Source organism: Passer domesticus, chromosome 3 (assembly GCF_036417665.1).
Source record: "Passer domesticus isolate bPasDom1 chromosome 3, bPasDom1.hap1, whole genome shotgun sequence".
NCBI lineage: Eukaryota > Metazoa > Chordata > Aves > Passeriformes > Passeridae > Passer > Passer domesticus.
In genome coordinates, this window is record NC_087476.1 from 34,976,142 (window position 1) to 34,997,511 (window position 21,370).

At 42.0% G+C, this 21,370-nt stretch overlaps 1 protein-coding gene across 7 annotated transcripts in view; it reads right to left on the reverse strand.

The window, feature by feature from the left end:
• The window catches only part of SNAP91 (synaptosome associated protein 91), a 64,092-nt gene extending 50,846 nt beyond the window's left edge, over window positions 1–13,246 (reverse strand). For 6 of the 7 annotated variants that reach the window (XM_064412560.1, XM_064412557.1, XM_064412559.1 and 3 more), the window contains exons 1-2: window positions 12,942–13,246; window positions 12,182–12,341 (exon numbers count right to left, since the gene is read on the reverse strand). In XM_064412560.1, coding sequence (XP_064268630.1) covers window positions 12,182–12,311 — 130 coding nt within the window. In that variant the 5' untranslated portion in view covers window positions 12,312–12,341; window positions 12,942–13,246. The remainder of the gene's footprint in view (window positions 1–12,181; window positions 12,342–12,941) is intronic. The other variant, XM_064412555.1, reaches the window with a different exon arrangement.
• Window positions 13,247–21,370: the final 8,124 nt, after the last annotated feature.

The following is a 21,370-nucleotide window of genomic DNA, read 5'->3' on the forward strand; positions in this document are numbered from 1 at the left end:
AGAAAACAACTTCAACACAAAGGACAAATACTTCAGCACAAAGAAGTTTTAAGGAGCACTCATTGAGGTTTTAAGTATAGTCTTTAAGATTGCAAATCAATTAGATTAATATATGTTATAGATATTAATATATTTGTTAATATAAAATATATACTTGTTTTATGAACAAAGTCTGAGACCTTGCTGACATCCGTGATGCAACCAGTCAGAAGAATAAAAGTTTCATCTTTACTCAGGAATTACATATCTGGAATAACAGAAGATAGGCTACACAAACCTTCTAGTACAAACACACTATGGAAAGCACCATTTTAGCCTCACACATACAAAGCCAGAACACCAAACTAAGGGGGAAAGACCCCTTGGTTCAAGAATTCTGCCTGTCTTCTTCCCCACTACAGCTACCACAGCTTTTTTAAGCATCTTCACTATAGGAAAAGTAATGGTCATCAAGCACGGAATCTTCTCCCTATCCAAAGTCGTAGCTTGAAACTCATTTGTACAGAATTCACCCACCTTGAATATCAAAGAATCTGTCTCAGACAGTAATACAAGTTCAGCAAAGTAGAGAAAAGATGAGAAATCACAGCTTTAATGATCTTTTCCTCTCACCCACAGAACTCACTTCCAACCCTCTTTCCACACAAATTCTGCTCCACAACTAGCTCAACAGAAACATGCATTTTTCTGCTCAAATACAACAATTAAGCATTTCTGCTTAAGCACATATGAAACACCACGTAATTCTGGAGCTAAATGTGCCACTTCTCTCTTTTATTGATTTACTGGAAGTAAGAGCTGAGTCACAAATCATTATTGCAGTGCATTTTTTGCATAGTTCTTAATAGTTTAAGACATGAAAGAATTCATTTGCATTTGGTGGACACCAACCAATGGTTATGAGATTAAAATATAACAGCAGTTATCTTGAAGAAATGCTATTTCTCATCCTATTGTAATATGGCTTCTTAAATGCCAAACTCTAGGGGAAGAAGAGAAATGGAAAAAACCCTGCCAACATTATGAATAGGTTTTGACCAATAACTTTGCACAAAAAAGAACTTTTATCCCACATGGCAAATCTCATACCTCATTCTACAAGACATTTCCTTCAGCACTTCCAACCTGGAAGCCTTAACCAAAATACACATTAATTTAGAGACAAAACTGGAACCACCAGCCAATCTTCTGCCGAGCCTTCAAAGCATTTATTCAATTTCCTCTAAGGGAATTGTCCTTTCCATCCATGTAAGCATTAAAGTGACAGTTCTCTTGCATCTTGGCTCTTGCTGCAAACAACAAAGCAATTTTAAAGGCATTATAGAGTCGCAAGATTATTGCTCAGAAGGGCAACAGTCAATAAAGTCTACTTAAATTACTATTGTCAATTGCCTATTGACATTAGGCACATTCACAGCCTGATACCAGGATTCCAGCTGTGGCCTTGATTATCCTTTCAATGAATGACCAACCCCTAGCATTACTTGTTGGCCATATCAATTCATAACTATTATCACTTGGGAGCTCACTGGAATATCAGCACAGGATCAACTGCAGCTTTTAGGCAGAGAGTACAGCTACACTGGAAACACAAGGATTTCACGTTTGCCACAATAGCACTGGGCTATTTACTGTAATCTCTGCACTACAGCAATTTCTAATCCTAATCAGCCTTTACATGCTGGGCTGATCTTACACTCCAAACGCATCTGGCAGAAAGTGGTAATCAGCTGAGGCATAGCACCTGAGCTCTTTCAGTTGCCATGCTGCAGTCTGAGAAGAATTCCACCTCCAAATTATCTCCTTTCCTCAGAAAACCACCTGGTTTTAATACAATTGTAAAAATGAAACTATCACTACACTATCAACTCTGCCCAGAACAGCAATTTGTAATCCAGTAAAAAGCTGAACGAGACTGGAAATATATTGCAAGAAGCCTGGTGTTCCAGCTCCAATACTTAGCTGTCACATTTTGAGAATGCATTAACAAAACAAAACAAAAAAAAATAATTGTGGGGATGAGACAATGTGCAAACAACTTCAGTGACATGGTAATTAGCTACAGCCTTTGTGCTGGAAAGAGATCAGTTGACTAGGCAGCCTCAGAAGCTGACACATCTGACTCAATATACAGACCATGGTCCATACTTTTATTACTCTCTCAGCAAGATTATTCTGAGCCCAGTTTTTTCATCAGTGGATGCCCTGAAATGACACAACCCGAAATTTTTAACTCGAAATTAAATGCCCACAACCATGCAGGCAGCCCTGTTGAAAACTGAACATGCCTGTAGGAAAAAGAAACCAAGTTAAGACAAAGCTCTGCAGAAGCCAGTGCAACAGTACAACCTCCTGGAAGCACATTGCAAGTATTTTCTAACATGGCTGTTACCATTTCAATCAATTTTCTCTTATCTGTGTACCTACCATAAAGCAGAAGAGCTCATAAAATCAGACGGCTCCTTCACATGTGAATGCTGTGCCTTAAAACAGACTTTTTAACAAAATGACTGATATATTTCACAGCTAGGCACAGCTTTACCCTCTCCTTGCTAAGAAAAACAACAAAAAAGGTAAAATGTAAAACCGCTCAATTTCTTTATGTCCACTCCCTTGTGGACAGGGGAGTGGACATAAAGAAATTGAGCAGTGGACATCAGTTAAACAATAATAATTTTTTCTGTCACACAAGTGAGCTTAAATCTCAAAAATCTTGAAAAAACTGAAGCCTACTTCCAACCAACTTGACTTTTCAACATGAGCAGGTAGCATTTCACGTACTGCAGATTTCTTGATGTTGCAAAAAAACCCAAAACGTTAAATTCAATGGAACATCCACCTGAGAGACAGAAGATGCAGTGAGGACTACTAACAGTAAAAAAAACTGAGAGTACTAAATTGCTATCAACAGTTTCAAGTCACCAGTGCCTCTGGATGATGCATTTGCCACTGGCAGCAGAAATCTCCTATCAAGCTACTGATGAGTGAGGAACTTGGAATCCATCACACAGGCTCACATCCAGGCAGTGAAGCTTTGTGCAGTCACATCTCTAGACTGGAATACCCACAAGTGTCAATTTAACCCTTAAGCATGATATGGAGCATGATCTTTGAAAGGCAGTTTCTCATAATACTGTCTAAGCAATTTCCAGCTTTCTGATGAACAAGAAGCAGCTCTTTAAATTCACCTATTACAAACATAGCAAACCTTGCCTGTTAACACTCTTGCCATTTGCCACCAACAAAGCAATCTGAAGTTTAAATCAACTTCTCAAAACCAGAAAAGCTCTAATGTAGGGTCTTTCATAGTCATTTTATAGAATGAAATATCATATCAGATAGTTGCAGGTTAGGCTCCCATACGAAAACAACATTGTTTCACTTGCCAGCAACAAAACATAACTCCTAATAAAATGTACTTGTTTTCAAAACACTGGCACACTAAATATGGTGAATTGCTTCTGCCTTGCTTTCCCTTAGCAGAACGTACATTCTCCTATAAATACATTTAGATTAAGCTATAAAACTTAGATTAGGAGCTACAAGCACAATAGAGTCATGCAACAGGATCCAAACCCAAGTCTCCATTTGAAAAGGTTGGATTTGAAAACTGCAGGACTGCTAAAGGACTGATGCAATGATAAGATAAAGTTTTCATCTATATTTGACCTTTATATATATAAAATGAGAAACAGCAGCCTTCAGAGGTAGGAAACAAGCCAGCTGGTTTGCCCCTTTCATACAAGCCCTACACTCCCTGAAACAACGAGTGAAAGGAAGAGTCCTGTGAAGAGCAGTTTGAACTCCCACTGAAGTGCATCTAGGTTGGCTCTTCAATTGTGTTAGAGACATGTCCCTCGCAGTGCTGTCCTGCACTGTGGCAGGACCACCCATCACTGCCCTGCTCTGAGGGCCCTCCTCTACGCTGGTAAACCTGCATACATTTAAACAACGTGGGCGACAATCAGCATGTTTTATTCATGCTTCAAGCAGTCATGTCTTTCTCTCACTTCTGTGGAGGACCATTTTAGAACATTCTGTAAAGTACCAGAGTGATTTAAGATATATAACAAAACTATGCCAGAGGCACCAGGAGCCTGCCAGGCTCTGCAGGCCAAGCCCTGACCATCTGCTGTGGAAGCACCTGCTGCCATCATGTCATCTGCTCTCGTGCAAGGCCAAGAGTCACTTTGAAGTGATGCACTGTACTGCCAAGCCACAGCCTTGCATCACTTGTTAGGACAGAAAAGTTTAAGATACTTTCTTGAAAAGACGTAAGGGCATGGTAGAACAATCTTAGCTCAAGTGGACACTAAACTCTCCAATCTACCTTCACCAGTGTTTTGCATCTCAGCCATAACCTAGTCTCCTAAACACTGAAAAACAATTAGCAAAGAATGCTGTTTTCTTTTTTATTCTTTCTTTGAGTCTATACAGCAACCTTGTCAAAGCATATGGCTTAACTGTTTTGTCAGAACTCTGCCCAATTGCAACAGAGAAGTTCCTGCCAATTTGCTTTTTACCTGTGGTAATTTTGCATATTGGCTTACAAAGAAAAGGAGTTGATTGCCACAAGTCAGACCCAAGCTGCAGACATGTCCTGTCGGCAACCTGCAGTTCTCAGTACACGTGAGAGGCAGTGTTTGGTGGTCTTCAAGCATGATCAAGTCTGTCTACTCACAAAATCCCCTCTACAAAAAACATCATAAGACATTTGAGTTTTATCAACAGCTAGAAAAAACAGACTCTAGGAAAGGCAACTGACTGACGTGCTGCCTGCGCTCAGATGGCCAGAGTAAAAATTACATAAAGACATAACATTAGCATAACATCAGGGCCTTTTAGCATCCAATCCCTCTCATCAAACTAAGTTAAGATACAGATATAATCTACAAGAAAGCATGAGATCACATTTTGTCCTGGGCAGAAAAGAGACACAGAAAAGTATTTAAACTTGGCTGGTCCAGAAGTCAGTGGTGATATTGTGCACTGTCATTTCCTGCACCTACAACTAAACCGTGATGCCCAGTGAATGCCCCACTTGCCAGAAAATACTGTTCTAGTATTCCACCTGCATACATTTCAAGGCTGATGTCCAATATCACTTGTGATGTTAGTGCAGATGGATAGTATACTATACTCCCTCTCTTAGTGAACTACAACTCTCAACTGCTTTAGTAAATGTGTTTCACAACCTAAAGAGAAGACTTTATGAGCACAAACAAAACATCTTTTGTATTGATTTTCAGTATTTTCAGCCAGCTCTGAAGAAAACATGATCAAAATAGCAAGATAAAAAGCATTAAAAACAGTTTCAAGGGTCCAGCATATGGTTTGCAAGATTCCAGAAAAAGCAGACCTTACCATACTCTGCAAAGTGACAAGCTAGCCTCTGCCAAGTATTCCACTTGCCTTCCAGCAATTGCCAACATCTGGTTTATTCAGGTTAATTTAAGCCACCACCTCTCATCCAAGCAAAATTTTGGACACAAGGAAAATCAAGCAGCCTTGCTGAATCTGATGGGGCGGAATACTCTAATATCAGCTCACCAGTGAGGCTTCACACTGCAATCTTGCTGATACTGCTGACTCAGAGGAACAGAAGAACTGCTGCAAACCCTGCGCCACAGATCACTGCCTGCAAGGCTACTGGGAAGAGTTCTTTTATCTTCCCATTTAGTCTGAGTTCAGGGATCAGTCCTGTGCCAGATGACCCATCCTTTTCTTTATATCTCCCACAATGAGATCCAGATCCTGATTTCCTGGCTTGCTTTACTCCTTGCTTTCTCGTTTTCACAGTATTTGAAACCCCTCTCTCCAAACCAGCCAGAACACTATTACTGATCTGCATGCCATGTGTTGAAGCTTGAAGATGCAAGGTTCATCACTCATTGGTGAGGATCCTGTGTTTACCCAAGGCACACAACACAACTTGTGCTTTTCCACCCTTAATAGCATCCTGATCTGTGCTCCAAAAAAGGAACTGGGCATGGTAACTTAGGGATACTGTTTGGACTCACCTTTAGGCTATGGTAAGGCTAAGAGAAGGGATATAATGCCATCACTCCAACCCCACTTTTTCCTCATCCTCAGAAATAGTGGAGCCAGCTCCTTCAGCAATACTGTATGTCCACAGCTGACTGAGGAAGGTCTATCTCTTTGTTTTCTTCAGTGGCAGGGAGTGAACTCAATGCACATGGCAAGGTTTTGGTAGCACTGGGAAATGCTGCAGCTGTGACTTCTGAGAACAGGGGTCTCTTCCAGAGGTTGCAGAGCGTATCTGCTCCAGCACCATGGAGTGCATCCTGTACCTCCTGCTCCACCTCTAACTTGGTGTTCTCTCTGCCATTTCTTTTTCCCCACTTCCTCTGTCTGTCCAGTATTTTCTTCTTATTCTTAAATTTGTTTTTCTTGAGGTGCCACAAACTTGGTGGGTGGGCTCAGCTGTGTATTGCAGCAGATCCACCGTGGAGCTGGCTGTATCTGGCACAGGACACGTCCTGGACTCTTCTCATGGAGGCCAGCCCTGCAGACAACAACTTGTCATGGACACCCAGCACTGGGGGAAGGTAAGCAGGGCAGGAAAAGCAAAGTAGTCTCAAGAATCTTGAGCAGCAGTAGGAAAATGCTAAAAGCAGTGTGCCTCTACTACACTATTTCTTCAAAAGTGAGAGCTGTAAGAGCAGGAAATTCTCCTCTTTGGCTATCAATTTCTCAGTCCACAAGAAGCAGAGAAAATTAGTAGCCTTCATAAGGCTTCATGCCCTTTAAAGTTATGCTGTCATCTACTTTTAAACACTTCAGAGGATCCTTCACATGGCAGAGACACACAAGCATGGACTGACCATACGTACAGAGCATTTTCTTGGAGATTTCACAGAATTCCTCCCTAGTGGGACAGACTGATGTAAATCATGCGCAGAAGATAAAGGGTTTGAGTGTGAGGCTGGGAAATCAGACATAGATGAAATCAAAACACAGAAAATCAATCAAACCTGCAGATTTTTGTTGTTGCCATTTAGAAGATGTTCAATTGTTGCCAAGATCTAAGGGAGCAACACTATGAGACTATTATGAAACATACTCAAATACTAAATAGGAGCGATAAAAACCATGCTCTGGTCACTGCTATCCTGAGCATCCCATAAAAAGCTACTCCATTATCAAAGTCTACAGTGGAAGTCAGTACAACAGAAAGACCTGACTTGCCTCAGAATTTGTCATCCATGACCTTGATAAAACATGTTTAACAGAAGAGTCTTGCCTACTCTTGAAAAAGACTAAGAATACCTGCATCAGGAATAGTCAATCTTTATCAAGTTACACTGCTTACATGAAAAAAAGTTTAACATTACAGTGCCTACTCATTTTCCTGTTCCCTCATCTTCCCTCTTTCTTTCCTTAGGCATTGCACCAAAAGACAACCTATACACAGAAAAACTGAAATGCAGAGGATGGAGTAATCCTGCCCATATTTCAACATTTGCATCTTAACATGAATTTAAACTTCTGAAAACCCTGATTCAAATATATTTTGAAGAACTGGCCAAGTCTTGGTGATTAGGGCAGCCTTCTCTTGGTATTACACATGCCTTATAAACAGTATGGGGCTGGGGAGGAATTGAAAGTTAATACCACTTAAATACTCAAGAACAACTAATTCTTATTACCTCCCCTTACCCATGGCAGACACTTATTTGTACTCCTACTCAAAGATCTGCATGCCTACAAATGAAGTGTGTCCTCAATACCCTTTTGGGAAAGGACATGGTAGAAGCATGAAACAGCCAACACATCACTGGTGATGAGTCCTTACACACAATAAACTGCTAATCCAACATCCAATAAAGAATTAAAGAAAATAACTGCTTGCTTGGATGTTTTTCTTTTCAGGTGTGAGAGCAAATCATTGGGGTGACCGAGGAGTTCACACTGTAAAATCCACACAAGCTATGACAACAAAAACAGACACAGTCTTCCAGCTGATCTTCAGCAGTAACATTTAAACAAAGTCAGTTCTCTGACACACAGAAACTGTGACAAATGACTGCAATACAAGATACAGTGAGGCATAAAAGCTGTTTCATTAGTAAAATGTGAAGGATTAAGCCCAGTGTGTACAGGGACTCCATTCTTGGCAATTTTCTTGAAGAAAATAGTCCCACAGCTGTAGAGCCCAAGTGTCACCTGGACTGCAGAGCAATGCAGTACATCTGCACCACTCCCACTAGGAGAGGGCCACAAGTGCCAACAGTCTTGGAACACTCCCCAGATCACTTCAGCAGCAAACAACTTCTGAAATATACACATCCTTGTTAACCTTGCCCTTTAACCCACCGAGTCAACAGGCACTGAACTCTAGGGACTCAAGGTAGCCCCACTGACCCCCAATTTTTCCCAAAAAGCAGAGACAGACACATTCCCCAGGAGTAAGACAGAGGTTTCTAAGAACTAATCTGTGGGACCCAGCAACATAATCTTTACTGAGCCTAGGAAAAAAAAGTTTAATTCATTGCTTTTGGTCAACAGACACTTCTATTTCAACACTAAAGAGCTAAGTGATTCAAATTCATTAGGTCAGCACCAGAGACTGCAGAAGAAAGGCAAGAAAGAAGTGTCTGTACAAGCAAAATACTGACACCAGCCCTGCAGTTCAGTTACCATCATGAATTAAACTATAAGCTTCTTTTTTAGAGCCTCTGCTTGCCAGGTACACGCAATTATGCAAAATTAGGCTTGGGATGAAAATAAGTTTCAGCAGATACACAGGTCATCTCCACAGCCACAGAAAATCAAATCCTGATATTCATCTGCTTTGTTTTGACTTTTCACAAACATGTCCCAGCTCTTGATCAGGCTTCTGAGAAGGTCCTCTACCTTATGAGAATTATTTTGAAGAAGTAAGGAGACACATGTGGTCTTTTCAGAATACACACTGCAGAACTTCCTCCTGTTGCAAAGCAATTCACTCAGCAAAGTAAGTTAAGGAAAATCCCAGCCATTTCTATCATTTTCACAAACAGGAACTTGTTAAAACCACCTGCAGATGCAACAACCTCACTAGTTTCCAATTCACTTCCCTAAACGAAGGCTTGAAGGTCTGTTTCTGAGTGACATCCTATAAAAAAAGCTGAGTTGAGATCTGAGATCTACCCACTTTTCCCTCATCTATCATGTATTTTCACATTTGGAAGTCATGTTATTTCCCTTCTCCAAAAGCTGTTGATAACATCAGTCATTCCCACTGAGGCTGGAAGCAGCCTTTTGCTTGGCCCACACAATTAAACCCTCTGTGAAGCCTTAACACATCTTTCAGAACAGTTCTAAGAACCAGACTCCTATGCTGTGCACAAGTATTGCCTTCCCACTTGAATTATCAGCTTATATATCTTTAATGTAGCCCATATGCCTCATTCACCCACTGCAATGGCCCTTCCCACTGCATCAAAATAAAGTTGCTAACTCCCCACTTCTTCACAGGAATAACAATTTAGCTAACAAACATTGGTTAGCTGAGGGATTGGAATCCATATAATTGTGGTGATTTTTAGACAACTTTTGGATGACAACAGTTTTGTAAGTCGAAAATGGTCAGAGCTCAACTGTCTCACACCATCAGAGCATCCTAGATTTACATTCCTTTTCCCACCACAGGGATTGAGAAGCTCATTTAATGCCATCTGGCACTACTTCCAGCAGTTGTTGAAAAATTCACTAGTAGGAGATCTGGAGTTCAAGAAAATGGTAAATCCTGTTAAAGAGCATAAGATAGCAACCAAATGATACTTTAGTACTCCTTCACATGACCAGCACTGAGAGCCCATGCCAAAAGATAGCAGCATCTATATTACAGTCTGGATTTGAAGCTATAGCACGTACAGAAAACCACACAAAAGCAAACACTTAGCAGCTTAGCTTTTCTACACTGAAGACATTAATTCTGTCCTTTTCCCCCTTACGTACACACCAGCTTTCACCTTGTCACTATGATCTCCCTATAACCCTCTGGAATTATTATCTTCTGCAGAAAACATGTGAGAACAGGCATCACTGCATCCTACCCTTACAGGACTACTGAACCCATGTTAAATAGTTGATCTCTCAATTTCATTTACAAAGCCCAGTTGCTAACTAGGGCAGTGGAAGAGAGGTTGTGTGACTTGACCTGGCCTCTAAGACACTAAATAAAATTATGGAGCTCCCAAAAGACACAGAACCCCAATGTCAATACCAGAATTACAGCTCTTCATAAGGCATCACTCCAACGATCACTATCTGGAATCTCAATTTTTAATCATCTAAATCCTTCATACCTTGACATAAAACTTATTGTAAGGCACTGGGAAGTTTTACCTTTCATTCTTCATATCTTCAAATGCTACTTATTCAACCTGAAATGCACCCAGCCAATGAAACTGTGAACTGTTATTTACAGCTTATAAAATAGAAAAAAAAAAAGAGCAGGCATATGTCTTCCCAGGAAATGATAACTTCTTTTTCTCTTTTATGTGTGACATGGAGGTAGGTAAAAAATTCTGTGGAATTCTACTGGCTTCTGTCTCCAGTACACCCACTTTCTTGAATAGCAATATCAGCACCAATATCCAAACACAAATCCTTTACAGTCCTTACTATAACACTGGTAGATTACTTCTACCTCACTTTAATCCTGCCTATTCCAGACAGCACTTTTATTTATATATGTATATACACACAGAAATACAGAGACATGTAGACATAGCAGGCTTTCAAATACATGAGCTATGCTTTTTTAAGCTAAAGCTTCTAGTAAAAGATATGGTTTGTAGAGGACAATCCAGACACAGCCTAAAAAGTACTTAAAAAGATTAAAAAGTGTTGACAGCTACCAAACAGCAACACAGAAGAGACATCAATAACCAAGATGATTTTTTTAAATATACAAGAAAACATGGAATAGATTATATCAGGACCAATTATCTACTTAAACAACAGTTTAGACTCCAGTGAGTCTTCAATCAATGCTGCTTACATCAGCATTTCTTGGACACATGTGCAAGAGCATCTAGATGTACTGAAAGACCAGACTACTATTTGTCACTTGGAGGGTAAGCTACAAAGTCATTAGACGTGAAATCTGGAATTATTTTCCAGAAGTAATGCTACCTCCTTTTAACAACTACTGCATCATCAGAACCATACTTACAAACACCTGCACCAGCATTACTTAGTAATGGCCAGCAGCCAAGAGACTGCCTGGTATAAAACCTGCTGATCTTTATTTGAATGTACTTCTTAGCATGTCCAAAAAAAAACCATGGGAAACCCACTAAGTTTTAGATATTAACACCTGCTGTTGATCTGCCAAGTTCAATGCTGGACAGAGATACTACTGGCAAACAAGGCCAATCAACATCACACAACCAAATTCTTTCACCATTCTACTACTTGGTGTCTCCAAGCAGGGGCTGACAGTTGAAGTTAAATTGTCAGAATGAAACATGACTAGCTCATTGTTTTCCAATAACCGTTTTGCCTCAACCTTGCTTCATACCTTAACTAGCTAATGTCAGACCAGAATACATCAAATATCTGAGATAAAGCCAACAGCCATCTTCAATAAATTATGACACAAACTACTGGACAGCTCACAGATATCTGGGACCTCAGCCACAGCCCTTAAAGTCTCCAAAGGCTGTCCCAATCTACAGCACAGCGTTATCCCAGTGCCTCGCCATTTAAGCACATCATCCAAACCTCTTCAGAAGTGGAGATGTGCTGCTGTGGAGATGGCCCCACTCGTGCTGGAGCTTGGCCAGCTCTGGGAATATCATTTATGTATATCTCATCCTAGCTTAATCCTGATCAAAGTAGGTAGTGACAAGCGTGTGTCCATTTTGCCCTGTAATGCTCTCCCTTCTTCCCAAGCCCCTGCTCCATAAGGCGCTCTCTCCACTGTCTTCCTGGATAAAAGGCAAGAGGTCATGAGGAAGAAAAATGGCCGAAAGAGGAGTATTATGCAATAAGAGAAGAAATGCAATAATAACTCATCCTCTCCTGGAGATTTCCCATCACCCTCACGCTTTGCAAGCTGGATTAGAGCAGGCGTGACAGCCATCCGGCTCAAAGGCCCACTAAAGTGCCCTGCAGGCAGGCTCCTCAGCCCCGGGCCCTCGCTGGGGGAACAAAAAGGGATGCTCACAGTCCAGGTGCTTTTTCTTGGGCCCCATCACTTCATGCGTGGTGGCTTTGCAGACGGCTCTGGCTACGGCCGATCCCGTAACGCTGTACTGAGCAGCTGCGATGCGATCTGTCAGCGTCTGACCCGACATCTTCGAACGGCGTGCTGGCTGCTGCCTGCTCTGCAGGGGCGAAAGACACGGCAGGGGAGGGGGAGATGCCGGCTCTGCGGCCGGGGGCAGGCACGGCAGGGCAGGGGCGCACGCACAGGGGCACTCGCACAGCCCGGCACACGCACAATGGTCCCCGGGGCAGGCAGCCCGGCCCCTCCCGAGGCGCAGCCCCCCCGCCCCGTTGTGTAAGCCTCTGCCTCGCTAGAAGCCGCCCGGGGCAGGAAGAAGGGTATTTTAGGCGTCGCGAGGAACAGATGAAGGGGAAATAATGACGGCAGCTGCAGGAGGCTGCACACACGCACGGTGCGAGCCCCGGGATGGGGGGAAGGCATCCCTCCCGCACCTGCCTGGCAGCGCCCGGCCCGCCGAGGAGCCTCCGCCGCGCCCCGGCCCCGCCGCAGCGCCCGCGCCGCCGCCTCCCGGGGCGAGATTATGGCACCCTTGCGCCATGTTCTGCCCTCCCGCTGCCTCCCCCGCCGCCACCCCCGGCCCCGACAGGGACCCCCCCACCCGCGCCGGGGAGCGGGGCGCCGCTGGATGCGGCGGCGCGGCGCCATGCAGCATCCCGGCGCGGGGGACAGCGGCACGGACCGAGCGCCAGCGGCCGACCTGTCAGCGCGTCCTTCCCTCCCGTCCTCCTGCCGCCGCTCCGGGGAGGGCACTGCCGGCCCCGCCGCGACCGCTGCCCGGCCCGGCCCGCTGGCGAGGCGCCCCGCGGCGCAGCAGCCCCCCCCGGCCCCCGGCCCCGGCAGCCCCAGGTGCCGGGCGGGCTGCCCCCTCCCTCCGCCGCCGCCGCCGCCGGGGATGCGCTGGGCGTCCACGCCCGGGAGCCGACGCTGCTATTTCCAGCCGGCGGCTTAATCCTCCCGCAGCCTAATCCCCGCGCTACTGCCGCAGCAGCGCCGCCCCCCAGCCCGGTGCAGAGGGCGGGACGGAGCGGAGCCGAGCGCCGCCGCCGCCGCCGCAGATCGCTGGCCCGGCGCAGTCAGGTGACCCCGCTCCCCACCGCACCCCGCTTCCCGGCCGGAGCTGCTCCCACGCCGGGGCTGGCCCGCTGGGGAGCCGCGACTCGGGGGAGCCAGGGCACTGATGCTTCCCCGGTCCTCATCATGGTCCTGTCGTGAACGCCTGAAATAGTGCCTTGAGGGATCCCCGAAGCGCACGTTAGACTAGATTTCTCCAGAATGTTGTTATGCTGTTATTGTTATCAAAAACATCCTAAATACGTCCCCAGAAGGGTTTTCTCTCTGTTATCTAAGGTACCCTACTGGTCTTGGTTACAGCCCGGCCACACTCGAGAGGATGCATTGCTACAATATTATTGTGTGCTTGAACCCGACCGGAGTGATCCGTGGAGTATTGGGAAACGTGGCGTACATATATTACCATAAATTGGCTGAACTTAGTTTTGGAGTAAAGTGATTTAAGTGGGTGGGGTCTAAACGAAATGGCACTGGTAGCAATTACTTCGAGCTGCCGGTAGAACAAATTTCAGAAGACGATGTCAGCGCATGTTATTAATTAGCTGGAGAAAACAACACGTACAGACAGTATTGAAGAGCTGTGCATACCAAGTGATAATTGGGTTGTGTTGCATACAAAGGCACACAGCACCATTTTTATTTGTTGTACCAGGAGCAGAACACTGACAAGGGATTTTGGTCTGTGACAGTATGAAACAGCAGCTTTTTTACTACTTCTTTTTTTTTTTTCTTAACCTAACAACATGTAAATTTTAAAATCCTAGGTAGACTGAAAGCTTGAAAATGCTGTTAGAATAATGCTCAAAAGCTCAAGGTAGCTTTTCTGTGGGAAATCTCTTCCAAAAGAGCTGTAAAATGGTGCCTTGGACCACCGAAAACAGGTATTTGGATTTGCACATTTTCAATATTGGTTAAATCTCCTTCTTTTTTGCAGAGCAGATAGAGATTTTTGGGTTTAAAGATTCAAAGGTTTTCTCAAATACAGTGTGTGACTATGGAGAGGAATTCAATTAAAAAAAAAAAATATGTAAAGTATATATCACTGATAGCAATCAGCATTAGGAGCCTGCAAACTTCGAATATTTCCATAAGAGAGACTCTCATATTCCAATAGTGAGAATGTGTTCATGCTTCTCAGCTCTGTTCCATATTGAGTAGCAAATAAATAAACCATGGAGTTGCACAGAAAGATAATACTGTGCTCTTTAGCATTACTACACTCCACTGTTCAAGTATGGACAAATTATAGTAATACTTAGAAATTGTTTGTTACCACAGAAATGTTAACTTCAATGCCTATGAATTTGTCATTAATGACATGATTTATGGTAGCTGGAAGCATGTCTTATCAGAGGCACACACACAATTTTTCCTCTGTACTTCACAATCAGTTATTGGGGTCATACTCCCAATTGATTTCAGTGGAAAGAAACAGTTGGGATCTAACAATACTTTGTGTCCCATTACTGGCATTAAGAGTGACTCTGAACTTTTCTTGGTGATACTGACAGGAGTTCAGAACGGCTTGACTTTAAAAGAGAAACTTCCTTTTAAACTGGTATATTACAGAAGGGAAAAAAAAAACAGGTACACAAACTGTTTTGGAATTTGATGACTCCACACAGCAGAAATTTAGAATGGTTTTATTTCCTGCAAGCAGGATAGTTTTCTATCTAACTTTATGCTTGCCAAAATATTTAATTTGTGATGCAACTTTTATTAACATCTAGTGTAGATCTTCAGTGTGAAGGTCTGGATACTTTCTGAACTAGTCCATATTGTTATCAACAGTTGCTGTCACTGAGATTCTCATCTGTGTCACCAAAAATTGTGATTGTTAATACTCAGCTAATTTTATATCTTCATATTGTCAAAATATTGAAGCAAAAGATAAGTCAGATAATCTGTACTATTGCCTTGAAATTTATGCAGTCTCTTAATGAAAACCTAAGGTATTTTAAGAAGGTAAGACAAGAAGACATTAGTACTCTTTAAATTCAGAGTGAAGGGATGTGATCTACTGAAGCTTTATCACTTTTGGATTTAAAACCAACCACCACTCCCCCAAAAATAATCCAATCCCACAAAACAGGGGTTCCTGTTTGTAATGGAAGCCACACAGGAAATAGGAACTATCTTGAATGAGGATACATCACGGAGGGAACTGCCCAGGACTAAATACCTGGGGAGTTGGGGTTGCCATTTCATGGGGTAGTTTTAGCTAAAGTCCCAAGAAGTTGCCTGGTGTGCTGGCTCTGTGAAATCCAGGCTCACAGCTTGGCTGGTGGAGGTCTAGATGAGGGTCATATAAGCAGCTGGAAAGGGTTCTTGCTGTTAAAAATTACACAGAATGGGTGATGTCTTTCTTGACTCTTTTTAACTGTGCTTTCAACTTAATAATGAAAGCTTTAAAGAAGAGGAGATATATTAATGACAAACTGAATAGCCATTTTGAAGCAGAAAGATAATTCTTAACAGAATCTGAAATTTTAAAAAAGGAGAAAAAAAATGAGAAAAATGGAGTTAGTCTGTGTTAAACTCACATTCAAGCACACGTGCAGGGAAGGAAGCATGTGTAAGGGCTGATTCATCACACCTCACACCTGAATTCTGCCCCAGAGATGCCCATCTCTTGGCTGATGTAAGGCATATAGACTCCATTTTTGTGCACTGAGGTGCACTGAAAATCTGGGGGTTTGTCACAATAATTGTGCTTTTTTTTTCATTTATTTCCCAGTTTCTCTTGTCAAGTCTTCCAGTTCTTCAGCCAGTTTCGATGCCCTTTCCTCCCACCTTCACAGGCCAGGCAGAGATTGAGACCCCAGCCTGTCTGTGCCTGAGCCTGCACAGACCCAGTGCTGTTGTTCTGCTTCTCCCTCTTGCTCTTAGGGCCAGTGGTACAAACAGAGCTCCTGGAGAGGCTGGCTGTAACCATAGTGATAGCAGCAGTCCTGAACAGATCTGTTTACCTCTGGGGAGGGGGAAAAAAGATTTTTCAAAGGAGAAGTATCCTCCTGACTTTGTATCAGGTTGATGGAGGCAGGTAGTTTGCATTATGCTTTCTCTACAATGCAACAGGAGTTGCAAAACAGCAGTAGGTACTCAAATCATGCACTACTCAGGAGTTTCTGTGCTTCTGCTGTCAAATGTAACCTCATTGCTTGGGCTTGTGTGGGTTCTGTCCACAACTGTTTGTTCAGCCTTTCTACTCACCCTCCTTAGTGGCATTTGTTTCAGCAGTTCCTTTGGTTGCTGTGGTATAAAGCAGCAATGAGAAATTAAATTTTCCAGTCAGAATGATGGTCGGAGAAAGATGTAGCCTGAATGTGTTTGTACCTCCCAGGCAGAAGATTCATCACATTTTGAGTGAATCTAAGAGATTCACTGAATCTCTTAGAGATTCAGTGAGATTCTCTTACGGAAGAGATTCTCTTACTGAATCTAAGAGAGCAGCCATACACAGTGGTAAGGGTACAGGCTTGGTAGCATGAGTGTATATTCTGCATCCCATAGGAAATGCCTTTTTTGTGTCTTTGAAGAACTTTGAAAATTAAAAAGTTAATTTAGATAAGAGAAAGAATTAATAGAAGAGAAAAGTTACACAAAGAAGAGCTAATGAGCTCTTTTACTGCTGGTTAAGCCATGTCAGAGTGAGGTCATGTTCTGCAGGATATGGAGTGTCTGCATATTACAGAGTTGATGGTTACAGAAAGATGGTGATTGACATGTTCTGTACAGGTGATAATGGTGTGTTCCTTCCCCTTACCCAGCACCCTGGTTCCCACAAGGACCACCTTAAAATCTGTATTGTCTTAGAGAATTCTGTTCACTGACGCATTAATGGACCCCATCCTCCACATCACAAGGATAGCTTTTGCTGCTGGAGTAGTTTTTTGGGTTATGTCTGGCAATAACACTGAGGTTAATAGACCAGAAAGGGGACAGATGGACATATGTATCAGAAATGGAACAAAAGTCCTGTAATTTTGAAAGTCAGTACCTGTGAAATTCCTCACTATTTAGTATTGATTTTGGTCACTAATTTTGTAATCCTGATACAGCTTCCAATGCAAAAGTCTGGAGGTACAAAGTGAAGTGTATTGCACTTCCACACAATAAATTCAGACTAGGCTTAAATTTGTTGTTGTTGTTGTTGTTGTTTGGGTTTTTTAACCTTTTCTTTTACACAGAGCAATAATCTTTCACTGTTTTACTTTTAAAAGTCTATGTACCAAAAGCTACCTAACTTCCTGCTTCTACAGGTAATATGTACTCTAATATAGTCAATGTGGAAATAGCAGCTTTCTTTTTTAGTATTAGGCAGAGGGGAGAATTAATTTAAGAAATTTGCAAGTCAGCTTCAATACAAATGTTTTGTATTCCACTGAAGCTGTTGATATTGGAAAGGAGAACATTCATCAAAAAAATTAAATGAGGTCATACTGAGCTTCACAGACATCATAAAACATTTGCAAGAGTATAGAGAAACAGATAATTGAGTACTAATTGATGTTTCAAATTTGTTACTCATTGACAAATTGACAGTCATGTCTCTGAATACAAAGAAACTCTGAAGGCATTGATCCCAACTGCATCATTTCCACAAAGAGGGCAGGATGCTGCCTGAAGTAAAGTCCAATTTTCATGTACCACAGAAATTTTTATCTATGGAAAAACAATAGACTTTTAGGCTACCTTGGCTTTGTGGACATTCAATTTTCCTTTTCAAGAAAAAACGACTTTTTTGGTAAAGTTGTATTACTTTGGTATTCTTTATTTTGGTATTCATTCATGGCAGCATTTTGCTTTAAAAGGTGAATTGTTGTATTAATAATAGTAATAATTGTACACCTATAACAATTGTATTTTAGTATTTATATATTAGCCTGTATCCTGGCTGTGACCATCATGTATAGAAGCAGGGATGCTTCATTGGCTTCTGTCTGCTCTGCCAGTGGAAGCATTAATGCTGTATCTTAGATTGAGCACAACTGGTACAAACTGGGCCTGAGAAGCAGCTAGCAATGATTTTCAAGGGAGAAAGCCTCTCTGTATTCTTCCAAAAAAGAAAAGGTTTTCAAGAGAAGGAATGCTAAATCAGTAAAGGCTGCCATCCTGAAGCCTAAGCCTGGTCTCTCTCACCTGCTTCTCTGGCTCTTGGCAAATCCCCAATTTCTGCAAAAGCAGGGCTGCTTTTAAACAGTAACTGTTAGCATGCTCAATACTCCTTTGCATAGGATGTGCATTTACAGCATTTTTTTATTTTACATGGTTGTCCAGTATCTACAGGAGCTGCTGACAGAGAGTGTTAGGCAAAAGCTATTTAAAGAGTGGGCCTTCAGCCAGGTCCAGGAAGGGTGACCCACCTTCTCTTTAAGAGCTCTGCCAGGTGATGTAAACTGTTTACTTGAGCTTTTTGATTTGCTAGAAGCAGGTTTTAACCAGAGAAGAACTTGGTGTGTCTTAGAATGAAGCTGACCCACAAGAAGGAGGGTGCAGGGGTTCAATAATAATTTTCCTGATGGTCCATGGAAGTGTGGTGCCATCCGAAATTCAGGACTGAGCTTTCAAGCACGTGCTGCCTGCCCCATCTGCTGCTGCTCTAGGCTCAGAAATCCTCAGCTGTATAATAAAGTGACAAAGTCTTCTAGGAAATTTCTGAAGTTATAATTTCAGTGACAGATTTGTTCAGCAGAAGTTCAATAGATGCCAGATATATGTCAAATAGGAGTACAACTTTCAACCCTGAGGGTAAAATAAATTTTAAGCAAAAAAAGATAAGGATGTATTCCTAGGGAAGGGAGATTATGAATTGTGATACCTTATGACCAAATATGATCTCTACTTACTTGAAAAGAAAAGCTGATTTATGCAATTAGATATTTGAACGTATGCTAAGACTTACATATGCAAATATGTATATCATAGTAATGTTTTAGCAATACTTAATTCCTAATCTTTTAATAATTTTGGTATTTTCAATGTGCATAATAATTTTGCTAAGGGCTGTGAACCTAAAACTCAGTCTGCTAATGTAAGATCAAATTCTTCAGCTATTATGCTTTTGAAGTGGTAGTGTGACTGATAGAGCTTAGTGAGTTCTCACTTCCTACTCTTCCAGGCTTGAAGTTGCTCTTTAACTGAATCTGTACACCCACAGGAGGACATTTTTGATTGCACTGGCCTCCAGTGGCAACCTAAGAACCATTTTGGTTATGAGATGTAGTCAATCAACTCCTTCACGCCTTCTTCTTGACTTTATGACTCTCACATTTAATTGGTCTTGCTTGCACAATACTGACTGTGACACAACTATGTAAAAGACTAAGCCCTTCTGATTTTGGATTGCTTGATAAACTAGGACCATTAACAACACTGTAATGCAGTCAAGTGCATATATCTAGAAGCAAATCCTATAAGATTACTTGCTGGAAAGCTTTTACTCTGAAAAAGGATTAGGGGTCATTGCAGGCAAACAACATATTTGAACTTTCAGTGTGATGCTGTGTGGAAAGACCTTTCAGGCTTAAGACTTTGTAATCAGATACTCCCAACAGGATTGGGGTGTCATTTCCATTTCTATATATGACTGGAATGACATTGGCACTACAAGACTGCTTAAATTCCTATTTTCATGTCCTCTTTATGGCATTTTGAGAAAATGCATTAGAGTTTTAGAAGGCTTTTTCTCTCCTTCTTATAGAGAGATCCATGCATACCCCCATGATAGCTGTATACCATGACTGTAGGCTGCTTTCCCTGAAGGGTAAGAATTCTTCTACTTCTCTAAATTGGGTAAATTATTTGATAAAGTGGAAGCAGAAGAGGACAAATAACCTTTTTCAGGAGCATCTGTAAGACGTGCTTTACTTTTGACATTTTTTTCTGCCCAGATGTAGATGTTGCTACTAGTCCTGTAGAGAGAGAGATTCATCCTTTCACGCAGAGTTGTTCTACTACACCCAAGCCAAAAGATTTTCCACTGACTCTCACAGGGTCAGGACTGTACTCGGTGTTTTTTGCAATTTCCAAACACAGACAACTGTAGTAAACAGTGTTAAATGTTAAGTTCCCCTGCCCATTCTTTAGTTCACTGTGCAGTCTGATAATGACCACCTAATTGGAAAAAACATATTCCAACACAGGAAGAAAATTTGCCACTGCTATGTCTGCACACAGCCCATGCAAGTAGGTCTTTGGCATTGGTTATACCAATGATACAACCCTGATGCTCATAACTGCTCTTCAATCAGCACTTCTATCTAGGGCACATAATGAGATCCTTCTTTCTTGCCCATGGAATATTCCTAATTTCTTTCCATGTGTCTTCTTGTGAGATGATTTTCTAGTTTCCTCAAAACTGCTTGTACTTGAAGAAAGATCCAGAAAAGCCGTCTTGACTTCTTGAAAATTTGGGCTATAAAGAAACAGTGTCATAGATGAGGAGATGAGCTCATTTTATTCTTAAAATCATGGTAGGAATGTTTTCTTGCACACTACCTCACAGTTAGGTTATCACAAGAAAGCCTCATTTCTACAGGAGTTGGAGCACTTGACCTTAGTGAACTAAATTACTACTTAAAGAATATGCATCAAAGTTGATTTCTTCTTGAGTTTAGTGTAACTGGGTAAGCACATCGTGGAAAAATACTAATTACCATAAGAAGTGCTTAAGCATCATCCTTAACAAAGCCAAACTGCGTTTATCCTGATGCTGTGGAATACTCAGTGTAGGAGGAAAACAAATTACCTGTTAATTGCTTTGAGTACAGAAAAAGGGACAAGTATTTCCTGGTGCCAGGTTTAGTTAATCCTATGTGAAGAATAAGCACAACATTACTGATATTTTTCAATCTTTATTTAGCCATCTAATGAGACAGTTTTCTAGAAGCTGAGTGCCAGCACTCTCCTTGAAAGTGATGGTACTCTGAGTATCTTGCAGCTCTAGAAAGTGGTGGTTTTTTTGAGATCCAAAGATTGACAGGAGCAAGTTATTGACCCTACTTCAGATTAGAAATTGCACGTGTGAGAGCTAATACTGTGCTAAATTTGGGG